Genomic DNA, 21,515 nt, shown 5'->3' with positions numbered 1-21,515 from the left:
AAAGAATTCAAAAATATTTTTAAAACAACAAAAAAATTTAAAATAATTTATAATAATAACTTGAAAAATTTTTAAGACATATCAAAAATAATTTTTAAAAAGATAAAAAGCTACATTTTTTTATTTATTTATCTATCAAATTAAATTATTAAGACACCTTTTTAAGTGCAACAAAATGTATATATCAATAGTATTTTTTTATTTTTAAATTGAAGTTATCATCAACTTTATTTATTTATTATAATTAGGGTTGGGCTCTCAGATTTCATTTTAGTCTATAACTATAGGGTTATTATTGTGCTTTATCATGTTATCGTTGGAAAAAAATTACAAATCAAAAATAATATGATGTTAACTATTATTCAAAAGATATTCTTTTTACTAATATATTTTTTTATAAATTGATATACATAATTTAAAAAAACAATTTTTTTGTATTTTTTTATTTTTTTATTTTATAAATTGAAACAAAATAATCTAATATATATGTGATAAATAAAGAGTCGCTTATTTTAAAGAGAGTTTAAGAGTGTACAGATATGTAGAGGACTCAAATACTTTATAGAGTTTAAAAAGACGATTAACAAAATAATTATTTTTAAAAAAATATTTATGAAAATTTATTGTTTGATAATTTGATATTTTACTAATTGATTTTTATAATTTTTTAATTTATTATATAGTTTCTTAATTTTTTATAAATTAAATATATATGTAAAATATTTTGATCCATATCCTCCATCTATCTATATATAATTTTTTCCAATAAATATTTTAAGCAAATTGTAGCTCAAGTGGTTGGCTTTTTGCTATCTAAGTTCAAGATCATGAGTTCAAATCCCATGACCAACATGCACTAGTATTAAAAAAAAAACAATAACATTAAACCGGGTTTGACCCGGCCCGCCGGGCCCAAACCGGGTTTTGACCCGGCGAGTTGACCCGCCGGGTCACGGGTCGGGAAAACTCCAACCCGTGAGCGCTCGTCTATAGTACGGGCGGTTCACGGTCATTAACCGCCCGTCGGGTCATTGAACCGGCCTCGGGGTCATTGAACCGGTGAGATGGCATCGGCCGGGCGGTTTTTCCGGGACGGCCCGTGTCACCTCTACATCAACCCCTAATGTGAGTACTTTTAATCGAAATTGATCATAACCATTCATTTAGTAGGTAAGAGCCTGTATAAGCCCTCCATTGATACTTTGTAAAAACACACAAGAAGAGCTTTGTTACAAACCTTGATAATCGAAGAAGAGTTTCTTCTCATTAGTTTGATTATTTACTTGTGTTCTTACATACTTTAATTATTGCTTTACTATATTTGCCAAATCTTTCATTTTCATACTTGCAAGTTGTATTTTTTAAGTAACCAAAGGGAGAATATTGTCTTGGTCGAATAGAACGCCGGATAGAACTTTGAACTTTGACCAAATACCGACCAACGCTGGAGAAGGCTGCCTTGTTCTTTCATTCAAGATTCTGTGCGGCCCTTAGTCGGTATTTGTTCAAAGTTCAAGGTTCTATCTGCCATTCTATTCGACCATGGCAGTCTTTGCCCTTTGCTTACTTAAAAATACAACTTGCAAGTATGAAAATGAAAGACATGTCAAATATAGTAAACCAAGAATTAAAGTATGCAAGAATACAAGTAAATAATCAAACTAATGAGAAAAAACTCTTCTTCTATTATCAAGGCTTGTAACAAAACTCTTTTTGTGTGTTTTTACAATGTGTCATGGAGGGTTTATATAGGCCCTTACCTACCAAATGAATAGCTATGATCAATTTGATCCAAGGTCTCACATTAAGGGGTTGGTGCCACCTACCACCAATAATTGTCACTGACATGGACTTTCACTAGCGTTATGTGCTGGCACTAAATCACTTTCCTTGATCAAGTTCAACCAACTCCTTCCTTTGCTTTGGTTTGCCTACCAAAGAACTCAAAGGAGCTTTAAAACTTACTAAGGCTTAGGAAGAGAACTTAACAAAAAGCTTCTTGAGTAAACTTAATATTCTACTTAAGAACTCCAATGCTTACAACACTTCTTGGATGCTTGGTTAAGGGGGTATTTATAGCACTCCATCTTCTCAATGGACGATGGAGATTGATTCGATCTGACGGCTATAATTAACCCTCCAGAGTATTCTACAACTCTCTATACAACTCTATCAAAATATCTAGCCTTCTCCCCTTTTTTTAGAAATTTCCTTCTCTTCTTCTAGGATTATGGATATAAGTCTAGAAAAACCCACACACTTCTACATATTTCTTTATATAATGTTACATAATAACACTTAGGACCTGTTTGGATGCAAAATAAAAAAATATGGCATAATTTTATTATATAGGAAGTGGAACCGATTATTACAGAAATTATGGCAGATTTTATTCCTACAGATGTTTGGGTAACAAAATAAAAAATTATTACAAAAATTATTACATATTTTTTTTCTTCCAGAATGAGTGTTTGTTTTGCAAAATAAAAAAATATGGTATAATAAAAATTACCGTTGAGAATTCAAATTTGAAAAATAGCCGTTTGAATATAGTCATTGTAAATATAGCCGTTATAATTATAGTAGTTATCACTTTCCCCTATTTATACACATGATTCCTTTGCATTATACACATACTGTTCTTTTTCTTAAGTTGAAAAATTCATAGTTCTAACCATTGTTTCACCATGGATTCCTTAAATCTTTGGAGGGAAAAAAATGAAGAAGATGATCTATTAATGCTTAGCTAATGGTCAAGAGAATGTCCATCAACTTCCACAAATGTAGAACATCACACATCCATTCTTACAGGTGTTGCTTATGTACAAGAAATTCTTGAAGGTCATGAGGAACGTTGCAAAAGAGAATTTCGTATGGAGCCTCATATATTTCAAGCATTGGTTGATTGTTTAAGAGAAAAATCGCTCCTTTGCAACTCAAAACGGACAACAGTTGAGGAGCAATTAGCAATGTTTATGTACACTCTTGCTCATAATGCTAGTAACTGTGATGTGCAAGAGCGATTTCAGCATTCTGCAGAAACGATTAGTCGATATTTTAGTAAAGTACTTAAAGCTGTTAATCGACTTGCTCGTGAATACATAGAACCTCCATCGACAATAACATCACCAGTTATTCTGAATACCCGAAAATTTTTCCCATATTTCAAGGTAGGCAAAGCTATATATTATGAATTTTATTGTGTTTTTTTTGTTGTTGTAAATGTTTATATGTTTATTTATTTTTTAGGATTGTGTTGGTGCTATTGATGGAACACATATTCCTATCACGATTTCTTTGGATAAACAAGATCCTTACAGAAACAAGAAGCAAACACTATCACAGAATGTTATAGTCGCATGTGATTTTGATCTTCGTTTTGTATATGTACGAGGTGGGTGGGAAGGATCTGCTTCTGATGCTAGGATTCTCCAACGTTCGATTGAACAAGGTTTTGAAGTCCCAAGGGTAAATATTATCTTGTAGATGTAGGATATGCTAATACCCCGAATTTTATTGCTCCACATATAGAGGTGTCCGTTACCATTTGCAGAAGCAAGGTCGAGGGCAATCTAGACCGACCAATTATAAAGAACTATTTAATTTACGACATGCGTCATTAAGGAATCATGTTGAATGCATCATCGGTATTTTGAAGATGAGATTTCCGATACTTAAAGTAGCAATTTTTCATCCAATCGACTCTCAAACTGATATAGTAGTTGCTGCTTCCATGTTGCATAACTTCATCCGTATACATAACGGTACAGATGTTGTTGAGGATTTTGATAGTGAAGCTGAAGAAACTATTGTTCCTAATGGAGATGAGTCATACGGAGAAGATGTTGACACCATGAACTCTGAGCGAAATGCAGGTGCTCGTAAAAGAGATGAAATAGCAATGCAAATATGGAATGATTATTGTAGCTATTGCCGAGGTAGACAATAGGTTTGTGGTAATTATAAAATTGTTTCTTAGACATTGTATCGCCGAGTTCTTTTGAATGAATGAAATTAATGGCAAAGAATCTGAAAGTTTGGATCTTGAATGCCTATCCTGAATAGCATTACATAGTATATTACACGACAAAAGGATACTTAACAAATTAATGGCAAAAAAATACCTAAAATCAAAACATTCTCATAACAACTAGAAAAAGAAAAGGATATTTAACAATCATACAAAAAATTATATTCAACAAGTTTATGAATAAGTATATTCAACAGGTACATAATGAAAAAGATTCCCATAACAAGTACAAACAAGAAAAGGATATTTAACAGGTTCAAAATTACAAGTTCATAATCAAAACAAGTTCATGTTCATCTCTTAGTCAATTTTGGTAAACATTATTTTGAGCCATGGCACTCAATGATCTTCTTGAAGACATAGAAAGAGTTCACGATAACTTTTATCTTTAATGAAAATTTAAGTAGCTTTGAACATTTCCTCTTCAGTGAAAATGCCACTCATTTGGTTGAACACCTTCATGCAATCTTCTATTGTGTGCTTTTCCACTACTTGAGTGCCCTTGAGAACTTCTAGATATTCTTTGTTCTCGCGCTCTCGAAATGCAATGTACTTGTCCATTTTGAATGATGACTATTGAGGCCTTTTCCCTTTTCTCTCCCTTTTTCTTCTTTGCCCATCTTGATCTCTTATTCCCCGAAGAATTTCATTGCTTGAACTTTGAGTTTGAGGATTCCGTGGTTGAGAACTAGGAGGTTCCACTTGCATGATATCATCATCTCAGTCTCGTGTATAGGTGATGGGTGCCTCGAATCGTTTGGAGTAAAAACACTTGGACTTGGGGTGTGCACTGGTGATTGAGAAATATCTTCATAATCTTCTATACCACGAGATCGTTTGCCTTCAGCATATCTCCCTATATTTTAAATATATAATACGTTAGTAGCATTAAACTTTATAAGAGTAACATATTTGAAAATATATGCTTACCCTCATAAACCTCCTGCAAAGCTGTAAAATATGGAAACAGTCTAGTATGCCACTTCCTTGCATCCTTATTCCTCTGTTTGATTTTTCCAAATTAGATGGTTGTAATTAATGAAATCATTCATTATTTATGTACATACCTCTAGTAGTGGTGCCCAAACATCATCAGGAGCCGATACAATGTGTCTTTCATAATCCCATCCAAAGCCACTTAATTCAGAAAACCCTTTTAGAAGCTTGTAGGTTTATTTCAACTCTTGTTCTAATGCTTTGATTTGGCTTGTGGTGATGCTTGGATTGGAAAACTTGGTTATCATGTCACGTACCATCTTGTTCCATGCTTCTTTGGTCCATCCATTTTGTGAACGGTATGCAGGAGTATTATACTCACCCAATAACTTTACTAGGTGAGCCTTGTGAATTTCATTCCACTTTGCCCTACTTTCATGTCTTCCTTCACTTGCCACACCTTCAGTTGCCATAAGATAGTATTTGATAGCTTGTAATTGATAGGCTGTATATTCTGCAGCAAAAATGCCTCAGCACTATATTCAAAAGATGCTTTTCATTATTTCCATATCTTCAAAGCAAAAGAACAAGGAAGAAACAAAGACATTAATTGTATTATTAATCTCAATATGGAACACATGCTTCAAAGTAATTTACTGTTTGATTTCTATATTTTATAAAACCAAACACACCATTAAAGTTTTAGAATCAATTTAAAATTTTTAAACTTCACACACACACTATCATGCTAATTCCATGAGCCTCTGATCCAATTTTGTTAAACTATGGTGAGCTATCTAAGCACATAATGACAATTTTATGTCATAAAATAATAGAATTAGATTATATGTTATTTAGTTAACTAACAACTTTCAGAATCATTTGGGACACATTTTATTTTTGGTATTTGTTAATTCTCCTCAATTAATGTGATCTCAACTAATAGTTTGGAATAAACACTGTTACTGTAGCCTTTTTTGCATGAAAATTAATGAAACAAGTAGCAGATTGAGTTTGACAGCATGTTTTCCATCCATCTACTATCCTGTTGAGCCAATACTATATATATATATATATATATATACCACCAAATTATTGTAATACTTGCAATCCCATAATCTCAAATTTATTCCTTTTCATCATGAATGCCCACACAATTGAAAAAGAAAAAGCAGTGATGTTCAGAAGAAAAAAGATGAACAGCAAAATGCATCTAAAAGCATGAGAACCAGCAACTCCTAATCTTCTTAAATCCTTGAAACATCTAAACAGGCTCCTCATCTATCACAAAAGCAAGCAGGAAAAGAAGATAAAATGCATCACAATCAAGAATATCAAAAAGAAACTATAGAAAAATAAATAAATAAATCAAACCAAAACCCAATCAAGATTCCTGCTTTACCCATCCAATTCCACCACATCTTTATCAACATTCCACCGCTCAACTTTCTTCCAGATTCCTTTCTTTCCATCATAACCAATCCAATCACAAAAACAAAAGGGGAATATATATTATATATATTTCAGAAACTATTGGATTTCTGAGATATTGGTACCATTGATCCTTCTAAATACGGTGACCACATTGATATATCATTGGCTGAGAATGAAATTTAGGGTATCATTGTGCTCCCAAATTATTAATTTTTTTTTAAAAAGAAGAAAATAGAGATTTTGATTTCTGAGAATGAAATTAGGGAAAATAGAGATGGGAATTGGGGGAACCTGGAAGCCAGTGGGGAGAGAGGTGGCGAGGGTGATTTGCTGGTTTTTGTAGAAGACGAAGGAGTCGAGACGATCGTAGTAAATGCCGACGTTGTCGTTGGGGTTGAGAGAAGAGATGGTGACTTGAATGCTGAAAGAGAGGAGGTTAGGAGAGGAGAGATTGAATTGCTGGCCTGTGATGTCTTGGAGATAGAACCAGGGTTTGGTTGGACGGAGATGATGGCCAGAACGCAGGCGAATACACGCTTATAGAACTTCCGGCGTTTGCAGGAGCTCGGGCTGCAACTCCGGCGTCAGGCTTTTGCTTTGGCGGAGGAGGCATGATCTTGGCTGCTTTGGCGGAGGAGGAGACATGATCTTGGCCGATCGTTGAAGAAGAGAAAGACGGCGAGAGAGAGAGAGAGAGAGAGAGAGAGAGAGAGAGAGAGATTTGAGGGAAACACTATCACAGCTCTCACGAGTTTTGAGATAAAAAAATATTCCAGTCTGACTAAAATACTTTTTTATGGCATATTTCCCACTTTATGTCATAATTCTGTAGTGTAAAATAGTTACCCAAACACCCATTATGCCATAATCCTGTCAAAATATTATATTATGACATATTGTACGGATTATGACATAATATTGGGTTATCCAAATAGGGTCTTAGAATATTTTCTATGGAAGGGAACCTCCCTTCCTCTCGGTCTTGGCGGGGCTTCTCGGTTATGGGAGCGTCGTACATCTACCATGTAGCAGTGAGCGTGACATAATGCATCCCACCAACCATCAATAATGTTCTCTACCTACCACCATATCATGACAAATATAGACAAATGTTATTCTTGCCCTCTAATGTTGGGGAAAAAAAATGTGGGGTGTAACATTTAATCACTCAAACGAAGTGATTTTCACTCTTATATGTACTTTGAGTTAAAATAATTTGAAATTTGTTTACATTTTATAAAAAAAAATCATCTTTAAAAATTTCAAGAGCAAAGCTTGCATTGTTAATTCTTATAGAAAAATTATTGTTGCAGGAAATGATAGATTGGAAGTAGGATTGGTGTTGGAAGCAAACTGTATGTTGTGGAGTTTGGGCTAAAAATTGCTAACAACTAGGGCTTAATAATTGCTTCAATTCTCACTAACTGCACACAACTCAAGAAGGCTTTAAGTCATAGTAGTAGCGATATTAATTGGAGATGCATGAGTCGAGTTATCAATTTAAGACTAGCCTACCATCTGAGTAGTAGCAATTGCATTGTTATCCTGCGCAGATGGAATGAATTAGATGACCTTTCAGCTGCCAAGGGAAGGATTTCTCACCTCAATTCTTTTTATTATCAAGGACTATGGCCTTGTTTGGGTTAGCTTTAAAAAAAAGTGCTTTTTTTTCAAGTTGTAGAAGCACTTATTTTAAAAGTACTTTTGAGAGTAAGTTAAGTCTTTTGGTGTTTTTATGTTTGGGTAGTTCAATGTAAAAAGTACTTTATATATATGTGAAGTTGTTTGGATATGGATTTTTAAAAGGGCTTTTAGGGTGTCAAATTACTAAAGTGGGCATTCATTGAGTTATTTTTATACATTGCTATTAATAGTGATTATTAAAATATTAATGATAATAATAATAATAACTTAATGTATTATAATTATAATTATTATTATAACTTAATGTATTGTAATTATAATTAAAATTATAATTAAAATTATTATTAATTATTATAACTTAATGTGTTATGATTATAATAATAATTATTATTACTAATAATAATTATTATTATTATAACGTAATGTATTAATAATAATAATAATTATTATTATTATTATAGAATTATTATTATTATAGTCATGTTTTTTTGTTGTTTAATAAGCTAGGACTAAGGGTATTAATTTGTTTAATTGTTGAGGAGTAAACCCGGTAATTTACAAAACCCAAAACAAACTTTTTTAAAAAGTGCTTTTTTTCAAAAAGCACCTCTTATCACTTTTTGAAAAAGTTCGACTTTGAGCTTTTTTTAACAGCCTGCTATAGAAAAACTAATACAAACATCTTTTCTTATGTCCAAAAGTGCTTAACTTATGAAAAAGTGCTTTTGGGCTTCTAAGAAGCCAATCCAAACAACCCCTATATCTTTCTAGACATTTATGAAAGACAGTAGAAGTACTGGATTACATTTTTAATCTGTTTTTTGTATTCTTTACCTTTTCCTTTGATCTTTGTAAACTTTTATTATATTTTTTTATCCTATTTTTAATAAATAGCTACTTGGTAGTTCCTTCTTTCAAAAATCCAAGGCCAACAAATAAGAAATTGTGAGAATATTTGTATAATTTCAGTTTGTTTATGGGTAATCATAAAAGTACATATTTAATTAATTAAATCTCTACTTTTCTAGGGTTTGATATGCAAAAATTTTCTTTCTCGGTGAAAATCCGGCAGCCCTCGTCCCTCTTTCGCGCGCGACTCTGGAACGGCGCCGTCGCCGCCACCGTCGATCCGATGGAGAAGAAGAGAAGAGCGGCCGTAGTGGTCCTCGGCGACATCGGCCGCAGTCCTCGGATGCAATTCCACGCTCTCTCCCTTGCCCGCCAGGTATATTTTCTCCTAATCAAGCATCCATTTCGATTTTCGATCCCCATGTTGCTTTTCGCCGTGTTCAGTGATATTTTCATCAATTCGTCATCGTGAATCTCTTGCTATGCTTTTTCCATCTCTTGTATCAATGCTCCATTGCTGATCAATGATAAACTTTGAGCCTTCTGTGTGATAAGCCTTTCCTTTGTCTGTTTTGCCTGATTCAAGCCTTATTTTCAATTAAATTGAATCTTACTATGTTGTTCACTATTGAAATTTGCGGCTATTGACCATATTTTTCTTTGCTTACTGTTCTTATGCTTTTGTATTTGAATTTCATTGAACTAGATATGCACCGGAATGGTCTAAACTATGAAAAAAGTGTAGGAAGAGTCCAGGCGGCTGTTGTTTCTATTGAAAAATCATTTTTTCTCCCTTTGAGTCAATGGAACATTATTTGCTTACATGGACCAAAATGAATTTTTAGGTATAATTCATGACAAAAACTGCATCTATATGTGATTTTCCCCTTTAGCTGCAAGAACCTTTTTTGCTTGAGCTTCAGTTTAATCCTTATAATGGACATGTTGTTACACTGGCCACCTTTCACTTTGCTGGTTTTCTTTTTGCCTTTTTTTTAATAAATGTGTGTAGTTTATGTTTATTATCTTTGTTTAGTTAAGTATGACCGAAGTGTCCAACTTCTTATTTGACAGGCTGATTTAGAGGTGGACATTGTTGCCAATGGAGGTGTGAGCTCTTATTTGTTTTTTTGTTTTTTTTTGAATATCTATTGTCTACAAGTTGAACATGCATTTTTTTTTTCTCATTTAGTTGCAGAAATCTAGATTCATGTATGTCTGCCAGTTGGAATCCGGAAGTATTCTGTTAAAAGTATATTTTGGTGTAGATCAGCTGATGTTTATGCTCTTTGATAAAATTTATGTGAGCTGATTGTCTATCTGAAGTATTTGCATATGATTTTGTTTAATGATTTACAATTAAATCTGTTGATAGCTTTCTGAAAGAACCAATAAAAGTTTGGTGATACGTGCTTTATCTAATTTGGATTTTAGAATGTGCCATGTTTTAAGTAGGTTATATTTTTCAACTTGGCTTTACAAAGATTGATAATAATGAGCATAGTATGCTAAGAAATTTAGTGGATATGCCAGGGCTTGTTTAGATCTAGGTTAAATGGAATGATAATAAAATGATATAGTGGAAAGGGAATAAAGTTATCCCCATGTGAGTTTTTATGTATTAAATTATTTGAACTTATCCAGTTGCCTACTTAGTTGTTTGATAATTTATCCCTTGAGTCCTTAGGTTTCAGTTTAAATTAAGCATAAGTTCATTATATTCTGCTGAGTTAATTTTTCTTATGTAGTTGTTATGTAGTCATTAAAATCTCTCCATATAATCTATGTTGATTCAGATCATGCCCATTGGCATCAATAATTTAGTACTCTTGAAACCTTCAGAATTTTCTTCATGCAGTCTTTCATTAGTGCTTATTTTGTTTGTTTACTTTTAGGTGCTAGATGAAATATGCAATGCAGTGCACCTGCATGGGTGCATTTCTTGCATTAAAGCATTCTTTGATTAACCTAAAAGTCTTTACCAAACACGTTATATTAATGTAAGTAGATTTCATACAGCCTTCAGTTTCTTGTAATCAAGAGTAAAATTTTGGTCAACCTTCAATTTGCTGTGAGTCAAAAGGTAAAACCATGCAACAGGTGAAGCTTTCTGTGACCTGAACCTGGAACCCAGAGCTTGTCTATACCCAAGCCCGTTTCAGGAGAGCTTGTTGGCAATAGTTAAGGCAGTTTGGAGTGAGCTCATAATTGGGTCTTTCTGATTTTGAATGATAATGATAGACTTGATCTGAAAGTGATTTGGGCATCTGGCTATAAAACCTGAGCTGCTGAGCATGAATCTTCTTTTCTGGGCCTGTTTAGGTGAGCTTGATCCACTGACACATTTATCTTTATAGTGGTAAGCGGAACATGACCATGCTTTAATTTTGCATGATAGTGTCCACAATTGCAAACAATGCCATCTTTCTTATACCTCGAGTGGGTTTGGCACTTGTTGGGTTATATTCTTTGCAAGCGTAACTATTACACAACTCTTTAAATGTACTAAGTAGCATCTTCTAGCATATGAGCATGAAGATGTTCATTGGAACCATAATGGATCATGAGGCCCTGTTCTTCAAGTTATGCTCTTATCTAAAGCCATATCTGCATCATTCCACTGGGCTAGTGTTGGTTATGTAAATGACAGTCACAGACAAAAAAAATTATGAGGCTTACATATATATAATCCATGACCTCTGTATTCTAAAGTCACTTGACCCTAATATTGAATGTTATGTAACTAGTAGTTTATTATTCTGTACAGAAGTAGTTTTTTGGTTTCTTGCAGGGTATTCATAGTAATCAAATTGTTTGATGAAAAATTATCTATACTGTATTCTTTTTGGTTCCTTTTTCTGCAATTATTTTGTAACAGTGTCCTGTTAGAGGAAATATCAATAATACAAATGGTGTGATTATGAACTTTGCTTTACTGTTCCTTTTTGTTAAATAAATTGATAGGAAATGAACCCTATGTGGCCATCAAAGAGAATCAGTCCATCCATCTGCACGAAATGGTACTGATCATAAACATCATGCTGTTCCATTTTGCTTTGTTTTTCTGGTTTCTTGTAGACATAAATGTTCAAATTTCTAAATAATACCATTGATTTCTCTTCCAGAAATCTGTGTCCTTTCAAGCCCTGTCAAAGATATCAAGTGCGCTGTCTCTTTTAGTGAAGGCAGTTCTGCAATTTATTATTTTAGTTTGGTTTCTGTGCTTTAGAATTCCTCGTCCGGATATTTTCCTTGTGCAGGTGAGCCTTGTTGTTATCAAATCCTCTAATGCACTGAAATTATTTGTAAAAGTAATATGTAGGAATTAAGATCGATCTATCACTCTCAAGTGAGTGATTGATTGAAGTGAGATATTCATCTTGCTTGTGTGGGCTGCTTGTCTACCAAGCAACTAATTTTATTTTGGCTTTAAGTTATCTCAAGTGAAGTACATTGTCATCATCTGTATCCAAGTTATGGATTGTTTATGGAGTGCAACTTAACTAGAATCTCAGTATGATCATAATAGATGCTAGTTGCAGTTATCTGGACAATCCTTTTTATTTTTTATTTGCAGAATCCGCCATCTGTTCCAACACTTGCTGCAGTTAAATTTTCCAGCTGGTTAAGACGGTCAAGCTTTTTGATTGACTGGCACAATTTTGGGTATACTTTACTGGGTTTGTCCCATGGGAGAAGTCATATAATTGTGAAAATCTATCATTGGTAATATTTGATTTTTCTCATTGAAGCTTGTTTCATAGAGACATCACCTTTGGTCTTATAAATTCTTGTCATTATTTACTGGTTTTCTGTTTTCTAGGTTTGAGAAATTTTTTGGGAGGATGGCAGATGGATCCTTATGTGTTACACAGGCAATGCAACATGAGCTTGCTCAAAACTGGGGAATCAAGTGAGTTAGATATTTGCAGGTATTTTCACCAGAAAAATCCAATTTCTTATGCAGTCATTTTGTTATGTTTCAGAGCAACTGTCCTCTATGACCAGCCTCCTGAATTTTTCCATCCTGCTTCAACTGAGGAGAAACATGAGGTTTACTTGATTCTTAGTTTGCTTGCAAGTTCCCTAATCTCTAGTTCAGATGCATGATCTTCAGAAATATTGTAGTTGTTTTGTAGGTTAGGGAACAACATCTGTCATCAAGACAACATATGTGATTGTGTTTCTTTTGGTAATTTTTATGGGTAAAAGTGTTTCATTAATGGTTGTGAAGTCAGCAGCTTTACTGTCAATTTGTGAGTTGATCCTTTCGAGTTATAACCTTATTACTTTCATCTATCTCCAACGTGGTAGGAGCTGAAGGCCTGAAAGGCTGTACCTCAGTCCATGTAATGGACAGATTAAGCCAAAGCATGTTTACTGGCCAGGTCGGCAATGACTTTTTCTTGAAGCCAAATAGGCCTGCGCTTGTGGTTAGCAGTACCAGCTGGTGAGATTTATTTTCTAGAGTGGAAGAGGATTTCTTTACTCTCAATTTTTCTGAAACTTAAGCTTGAGTTTCTTTTTCCATTGCAATCCTCAACTTGTTTAAATGTTGTTATGGAAGGAACATGTATTGATTTGTTTACTCATCAATTTCTAGACCACGCACAGATGCGCCCCCCCAAAACCCCCCCAAACCTGCCAACCTCCACCATCTCTTAATAGACCAATGTTCACAAATCTGGGAGGCTCTTCTTTTCACCATATGTCGGACATGACCACAGTTTCAAATCATCATATTATGCTGCTTCTCTTAATATATATTGTAAATGCATTAATCATTACTTGTTAATCTTTCAATGGACTTTATCATGGCTTTGTGGCTAAAAAGCTGTTATCTTGTCTCAGGAGTCCGGATGAAGATTTTGGTATGCTTCTTGAAGCAGCCGTTATGTATGATAGGCGGGTTGCTGCTGCCTTATGTGAGGATGATTCCATTGAGGATGAAAAACTTTGGATGGATATTTGCAATGGAAAGCAGTTCTTGTACCCTAGGTTGTTGTTCATCATCACTGGTATGATTTGTGTAAATTGCTGTTTGGCCATATGCTTCCTGTTGAGTTTAAAGAAGTATTTTGAAACCATCATTTTAGGTAAAGGGCCTGAAAAAAGGAAATATGAAGAACAAATAAAGAGATTAAATCTCCGACGTGTGGCTTTCCGTACAATGTGGCTTTCAGCTGAGGATTATCCTTTATTGCTTGGTCAGTACTATTAAATTGCATCATAAACATTTTGCTATGTTCTAAGTTCTAACCAGTATTCACCAAGGTTTATTCTGTTGCAGGATCAGCGGATCTTGGCGTGTGTCTACATACTTCCTCATCTGGTTTAGACCTTCCAATGAAGGTGACTCAGAACTTAGTTCTTTTCTGGAATCAGTGATCAAGCATTTGTAGGATACCATGTAAATTTGCTAATTTCTTTCAGAAGCTGATGAAATTTACTACCTCAGGTTGTTGATATGTTTGGATGTGGGCTTCCTGTATGTGCTGTTTCCTTCTCATGGTAATTTATTGATGATTGAACCTTTTTTGGACCCTTTTTTTAATTTTTTAATGTTTGGTTCACATCACTGTGTTTGTGCATTTGTGTGTGTGTGTGTGTGTTTCCGTTCATTAAATGTGCGATTGAAGCATTGAGGAGCTTGTGAAAGTTGAGAAAAATGGCCTTCTCTTTTCATCACCATCTGAGCTTGCTGATCAGTTCATGGTAAGCTTATATTCATCTTCCTTTTCCCATTGAATTAAAGTATGATCACTGCTAATTTATATCATTGGAGCTGGTTTCAAACCTAACTTTAGAGCATTGAATCGTTTATATTAAGTTCCCATCACATGCCCATGAGCCAGAGGTAAAAGACTTCTATGAAACCTTTTTTAAACCATAGGAAGGAAAATTAAAACTGAATTAGTTTAATGCTATAACGGTCTTTAATTGAATTTTTCATGCTCAGTGGTGTTGTCCAAAATTTTTGAATGCGGTAAGTGCCAACTTGGTTCATGTAAAACCAAGATTAAACTTATGAAAAAATTGTTTTAGGAAACAGCTGCATATTATAGGGTATGGTTGAGAATCATAATTGGCATGAGGAGGGAATGCACCAGCTGAAGTTGAAATAATGGTCTGGGACTTGAGCATAACAATATGTCTGCAATGATGGAAGATATTCCCTTGTTTTTCTTCCCAGTTTCAAACCTTGTGGAAGAAAATAACAGAGGTCAAGTTTCACATTAGCTAGTGAAAGTTTTATGCGACAACTCGAAATTGGTTAGCAAAGTATGTGAAGAAACCTTATTAATGTGCATCGCATGCTTTTGAAGTTTGCCCCAGTGAAACATAAATGTGTGATATTGTAGGATTGGTGCTCTCCGAATTGCTTAAAGAACTTATTGATATCATCTAGAGCATGAAAATTTGCTCTTGAATCATTTTTTTTCTCCATGTTTAACATTTGAGTTTGATTAATTCCGTGTAGATGTTTTTCAAAGGCTTCCCAGATCATTGTGATGCTCTCAAGTCATTAAGGGATGGAGCATTGGCCACATGCTCCACTTCAAGATGGTCTACCGAGTGGCAAACACATGCATTACCACTTATAACACAGGCAAGATGTATTTATTTATTGTTATGATGATGATGATGATGTAGTTATATGTTCAATGTTTATGTTGCAATTGTCATTCCAAATTCGGTCCCTCAAGTCAGTTTTTCAAATACACCTCAACTTTGGAACATATCCTTCAACAATTTGGTACACCTAAGGTTTTATGTATGGATGCAATCGATACGACTTTCATAAGAATCTATAGCCTTATAGAGCTGTAAAGGATGAATTTTATGTGATGCTTATGACTCAGAAGAAAATTAGAGTTCATATTACATGTTATCTTCTAGCATTCCTTTGGAGTCTTTTGAAGGCAATTATGGAACTTAAATGAAGATAATCTCTTATTTGTACGAGCATACAAGATCCTACCTAATGTTAACCTTACACAAGTAAATAATAAATATTTCATAAATCTTCTAAAAGGTGGTGCTTTAAAGTGTTGATTTGAGGTCATTGTAGGTATTTATCCATTGCCGACATTTATTCTGCATGCCTAGCATGCTCATCTTCATGTCACCACTGTTCCAAAACATTGAAGGTAATGTTTTGTAGCATGCATATAAGTTGATAGATGTGCTTATAAGCCAAGTAAGTGAATGGAGTAGATACAAGGTATTTTCTGGTTTCAAAGACTATTCCTTTTGCTTCTTTTGTTTAAAAAGCTGAAAAAAAGGAAAAATATATATTTTTGACATTGAATTGCGCTCGCATATGCTCATTTCTTCATCTTGCATATCAACTGATTCACAGGTTATTTCGGGGGAACGCCGGTGAGATTTCAGTTGCCGTGCTGAAACATCTGTTGAGCGTCGTGAGCTGGAGTAATGCACTGAACCTTGATGTTCAAGTAAATGGAATCGATTAGCGATCATCTGAATTATATATCATATTGATAGAGATGTCACACACCGGAAATTTTTAGTATGCTGTTAAAAACTGGACCAGGCCTTGTATTAGTTCTATATTTTTGCAAACCAAATCATTTGTTTAAAGCAGACGTTTAGTAAAATCAAAGGTCTTGAATAAGTTTGGTGGTGGTTGTTAAAAACAAATTTCTTGTGTTATTATGAAGATAAATGTTCAAAGTGGTTGTCTCTGCCTAATGTTGTATCTTGAAAGCAAGTAAATTATGTAATGAATTAACCTATATAATTTTTATTGTTTAAATGTATAAAAGCAAGTCAATCATGTAGTGAATTAGCCTATATGATTTTTATGGTACAAATGCATATATATATATATATATATATATATATATATATATATATATATATAAGGGCCTCTCAAAAAAGTATAAACCCAATAGCATCTATCTAACTCATTTCAGTGCAATGACATGATTTTAGGCATTATTCATCATATTGTTCAAATACCTATTAATTAAGTTTTATGTCTATCTCTTTCGCCAATTAACTCTATCATAAGGATGAATGAAAAATAAACTCTTGATATAGGGATCTTGATCATTTATTATTTCATATATAGCAATAATCTTGTATTTCCTTTTCTATGTGATCTTTAAATAATTTAAATCAGAACTATTTATAAAATGGATTATATTTTGCACAAATATTTATCTATCTATATAGGTGTGATTAAAAAAAAAAAAGAATTAGCCCAGGATAGAAATATATGAGCTTTAAAGGTTTTTTTTTTATTATATTTTAAAGAAAAATATTAATTTTTACTCATGAATTAAATAAAATTGATCTCCAAATTCAAGCAAATAATCACATATTATCCTAGTGTTTAAATGAATATATATATATATATTATCTTGAGAAAAAATAAAGATTAAATTTTATGGGCCAATAGCCTCTTGGTTAATCGGTACTTTAATCTCCTTCACTACATGATTTATAAATTCGACTTCCCACTATCATAAAAAGTTAAATGTATATGACAGTTGAACATGCTCCCTATTAGTAGAGTCAGACTCTCCAAAAAAACTCTTTTATGTGTATTTATCGGTAATTATAGGCTGGTCAAGTCCAGTGTTTTTTTATGTATAAAGTTCATGGTGATTTTTTTCTCTTAAAATTTGAGGAGGCCTTATTTATAATAAAATTAAAGTACAAGGGCTTTTATTAAATTTCACCATCAGATATCGATCCTACGGTCAATAAGAACTCAAAAAACCCTTAAAACATCAGATCTAGATTACTAAGCTCTGCCTCTGCGCTTCCCCTTCAGCCGTCGTCCCTCTTCGTCATCGAGCCATTACCTCTGATCCCCATTATCTCCAGGTATATGGTTCTCCTCTTGCCTCTAGATCTCTTCTTCAACATCAAATCTATGAGTTTTGATCAAATCGTGAACCAATTTGGTATCTTGTGCTGTATAAGTGTTTTAATGTTTTTCGTATGTTATTCTCTGTTGAAAATCATTAATTTGATGTGCTGATGCTTGATTGAGTGAAAAGTTGGATTTTTGGCGACAAAGGTTTTGGCTTTCATTGTGTATGCGTTGAATTCTTGTACAATTAGGTTTTGTGGTGGAATATTTTTCTTTTTGTTTTGTATCTTGATCAATGATTATTCTTTATTGAATGCCTATTTGCTGATTGTCTGACTGTAAATGAAGTAAATTTTTTGCTACTTTTGTTGTTTGCATATATAATGGTTATTCGTGTTGAATTGCAAATTTTATTGGTTAATTTTGCCCAGGTTGCAATGGCTGTGACTTTCCACAATGTCAACTTGGAAGCTGGGCTCCAGAAGCTGGATCAGTATCTTCTTACTCGCAGTTACATCACTGGGTGAGGATTTCTGATGCTTTGTGCTTTTGGTTCGCATATGTTATAAATAAGATTCTTAATGGCATATTGATGCTCTCATTTTTAGATACCAAGCCTCAAAAGATGATATTGCTGTGCATGCTGCTTTTTCATCAGCCCCATCTTCAGACTATGTGAATGTGTCAAGATGGTACAACCACATTGATGCACTCCTTAAGTTGAGGTATGCGTCAGGATTGACTTTTGTGTTAGTCTTGGTTAGTTGAAACTTAAAACTGGTTTGGTGATGTTGGTTTTCATACTTGGGTTGGCTTTTACTGGGTGCAGTGGTGTCACATGTGAAGGGCAGGGAGTCACAATTTCAGGATCTGCCCCTCCTGCTGAGGTGGCCCCTTCCTCTCCAGCCATTGATGATGCAAAGGTTTGATGTGAATTCTTGCATGTTTTAACCTTTTTTTAAAGTATCTAACTGCATTCGGTGCTTGATTGTTTTATGAAAAATGTTTCAAATTTTGAATTATTGTTTTGTTTGATTAATCTTCCTAGTCAGATTCAAGTTTATAAATGTGTGCTCTATTAATGATAAATGATAAATGCTGTCATGTAACTCCTCATTGAAATAAGTCAGTTGCATTATTCTGATGCTCATGGTTTTTTTTTTATACCTCCACAGTCATTTGAATGTGCTGACTAAGAAAGAACCAAATTTTGGAAATTATTACCGTGGTTTTTGATTCGAATATTATCATCAATTATAGGCTCCAGCAGCTGAGGATGACGATGATGATGATGATGTGGATTTGTTTGGTGAAGAGACAGAAGAAGAGAAGAAAGCAGCTGAGGAGCGTGCAGCAGCCATCAAAGCATCTGGGAAGAAGAAAGAATGTAACACATCTACATCTCTGTCATTGTCTACTCTGTGGAATCTGGGAAAACAATCAGTTGATAGTTAAATGTCAATCTGCTTTAGACATGCAGTGACATCATATTTTGTCTTCCGAAAAAAGAAAAAAATAATAATAATGCCTTTTTGTCTCATAGTTTCATACATATAACGGTTGATTATGTCTCTATTCAGCTGGGAAGTCATCAGTATTGTTGGATGTAAAACCATGGGATGATGAGACAGACATGCAGAAGCTGGAAGAATCAGTGAGAAGCATCCAAATGGAGGGCCTACTTTGGGGAGCATGTATGCAAACCCCTTCTCATGGGACATTTTGGCATTACCTAGATGTTTAGTTTTTACCAACAGTTAATTCAGTAGCATTTTTCTCTGAAAATTTAATTTCACTGAGCTTTCCTTGCTAAGTTCTACTCGGTGTTGATCTTGCAGCCAAGCTTGTTCCTGTTGGTTATGGCATTAAGAAGCTTCAAATAATGATGACGATCGTGGATGATTTAGTTTCTGTTGACAGCCTTATAGAGGAGCACCTTACAGTGGAGCCAGCCAATGAGTATATCCAGAGCTGTGATATTGTTGCTTTCAACAAGATTTGTAAGTATATTACGTTTAGCAACCAAATACGATCTTCTATTCCTTAGTATAGCTGAGTCATTTTGATTTATTAAATCACTGCTTCACGACCCTTATCATTATACACACTAAGTATTAGTAAACTTATACCGTACGACAGTTATGACTAGCTATCTAATTTCTATGTGGGCTTTATATCACACCAGAGTAATCAAACCATCTAGGAAGATGCCGTTTAATTTAGCAATTGCAAATTGTGACATGGCATGTTAACACTGATTTAAGACTGTTTGAGTTTCCTATAATATTTTTCTTCTTGTGATCCCATGTTGATCCGCCTTTTCTGTCCATGGCCTAAACATGTTGATTCATTTTTTTTTTTGTCATGTAAAAAATTAAAAATTACCTGTCTACTAATTAAGTAATGCATATCATGTTGTATTAATTGTGTGTTATTTGTGTTATGTCAATGTTCAAGTTTTCGATATGATTAGTGTCCATGCCTACTCGGTCGACACTGCCTGTTTTGTCCTACCAATCCAAATTGCCACCACTATTTAATCTCTTTTAACTTTGGTTATTACCGTATAACGTGTATTATTCGTCTTCAATTTTTTTGTTTCTCAAGTGTTTTGTGTATATCCAGTAAGAATTTTTGCAGTTGTCTATTTTCTTCTTCTGTGATATGCATCATTTGCTTATATCTTGCAAAGTATGGTGGCTTTGTGCAGTCATGTGACATAATTTAACTTACATTATATAGTCATTGCTTGTAAATGCTTCTTGTTTACCACTGGGCCATTTTAACTTGAAATGAATTTGTTTGACGAGATTAGAAAGATATGAACATGCAAATGAAGTCCTTCACTTTCGTAGAACTTGAAGTTCTCATTTCACTGTATTTCTCTTGCAGAGAATGTTTTCTTGGACGGGAGATCGGAACTCGCGTTATTGGTTGTGCCATGTGACCATTTTAATTGAAATTTTGCCTTATGGTCTAAGATTGTAGTATCAATTTCTCAAATTTGGGAGTTATCTTAATATGCTTTTGTGTGGGATGCTTGCTGCTTATTATTATTATTATTATTATTATTATTATTATTATTACTTGTGGGTATTGTGATCGTTTAGGTTATGTTTTAGTATAAATTTAGTGGTGAGAGATGCTTGTGCCAACAAAGTTTTACTGAATTTATTCTTCAAATGATGATCTCATATGTATGGCAATTTGGTAAAATAACCTTGTTTGATGTCAGTATTTATCGAGGAAATAATTTTAAATCCTTGTTTTATTAATACTTTTCGTCTCTTCAATGTTACAGGAAAAGCATGCTCCACAAATCTTTATTAAATACTATTTTCTTAATAAATAAATCATATAACCATGTCTGCTTGTTTAAAGATTTATCAATATTATAAATAAAAAGCAAAATTATATAAAAAAAAATGGTAGCGTGGTAATCATCTTTCCATAACTTGGTATTGCCTACATTTATGAAAAAATTAATCTGGCTTGGGAATTAATTTCATAAACACAACAAAATTAAAATGTTGTGTTTTATACTAAATACTAACTACTAAATACTATTTTCTTAATAAATAAATCATATAACCGTGTCTGCTTGTTTAAAGATTTATCAATATTATAAATAAAAAGTAAAATTATATAAAAAAATGTTAGCATGATAATCATCTTTCCATAACTTGGTATTGCCTACATTTATGAAAAAATTAATCTGGCTTGGGAATTAATTTCATAAACACAACAAAATTAAAATGTTTCGCACATAAGACA

At 33.6% G+C, this 21,515-nt stretch overlaps 2 protein-coding genes and 1 long non-coding RNA gene across 4 annotated transcripts; 2 read left to right on the top strand and 1 right to left on the bottom strand.

Moving 5' to 3' along the window:
- Window positions 1-4,780: 4,780 nt before the first annotated feature.
- Window positions 4,781-5,425, bottom strand: LOC120274973. Its single transcript, XR_005541014.1, has 3 exons — window positions 5,098-5,425; window positions 4,961-5,033; window positions 4,781-4,886 (listed from the first exon to the last, which is right to left on the bottom strand). It is a non-coding gene; the product is annotated as an uncharacterized LOC120274973 (long non-coding RNA).
- A 3,652-nt stretch (window positions 5,426-9,077) lies between these two features.
- LOC120274769 (UDP-glycosyltransferase TURAN) lies at window positions 9,078-16,617 on the top strand. Of its 2 annotated transcripts, XM_039281303.1 has the most exons (16): window positions 9,079-9,269; window positions 9,968-10,001; window positions 11,858-11,913; window positions 12,019-12,153; window positions 12,471-12,619; window positions 12,717-12,806; window positions 12,880-12,946; window positions 13,022-13,085; window positions 13,208-13,343; window positions 13,745-13,911; window positions 13,990-14,100; window positions 14,184-14,245; window positions 14,352-14,404; window positions 14,533-14,608; window positions 15,375-15,503; window positions 16,257-16,616. In XM_039281303.1, exons 1-16 carry the CDS (start codon window positions 9,081-9,083, stop codon window positions 16,278-16,280), a joined length of 1,542 nt encoding a protein of 513 aa, XP_039137237.1. In that variant the 5' UTR covers window positions 9,079-9,080; the 3' UTR covers window positions 16,281-16,616. The 2 variants fall into 2 exon arrangements, with proteins under 2 accessions (XP_039137238.1, XP_039137237.1); XM_039281304.1 differs by lacking the exon at window positions 12,019-12,153 and having other exon boundaries at window positions 9,078-9,269; window positions 16,257-16,617.
- Window positions 16,618-17,658: 1,041 nt separating this feature from the next.
- Window positions 17,659-20,827, top strand: LOC120274979 (elongation factor 1-delta 1-like). The gene is made up of 8 exons (XM_039281506.1): window positions 17,659-17,752; window positions 18,173-18,264; window positions 18,350-18,466; window positions 18,571-18,664; window positions 19,002-19,128; window positions 19,322-19,435; window positions 19,580-19,741; window positions 20,634-20,827. Coding segments are annotated over exons 2-8 (702 nt in total). The 5' UTR covers window positions 17,659-17,752; window positions 18,173-18,178; the 3' UTR covers window positions 20,636-20,827.
- The last annotated feature ends 688 nt before the right edge of the window (window positions 20,828-21,515 follow it).

The sequence above is a fragment of the Dioscorea cayenensis genome, chromosome 13 (genome assembly GCF_009730915.1).
Source record: "Dioscorea cayenensis subsp. rotundata cultivar TDr96_F1 chromosome 13, TDr96_F1_v2_PseudoChromosome.rev07_lg8_w22 25.fasta, whole genome shotgun sequence".
NCBI lineage: Eukaryota > Viridiplantae > Streptophyta > Magnoliopsida > Dioscoreales > Dioscoreaceae > Dioscorea > Dioscorea cayenensis.
Note: the sequence above shows the minus strand (reverse complement) of the source record. Positions and strands in the feature narration are given on the sequence as shown.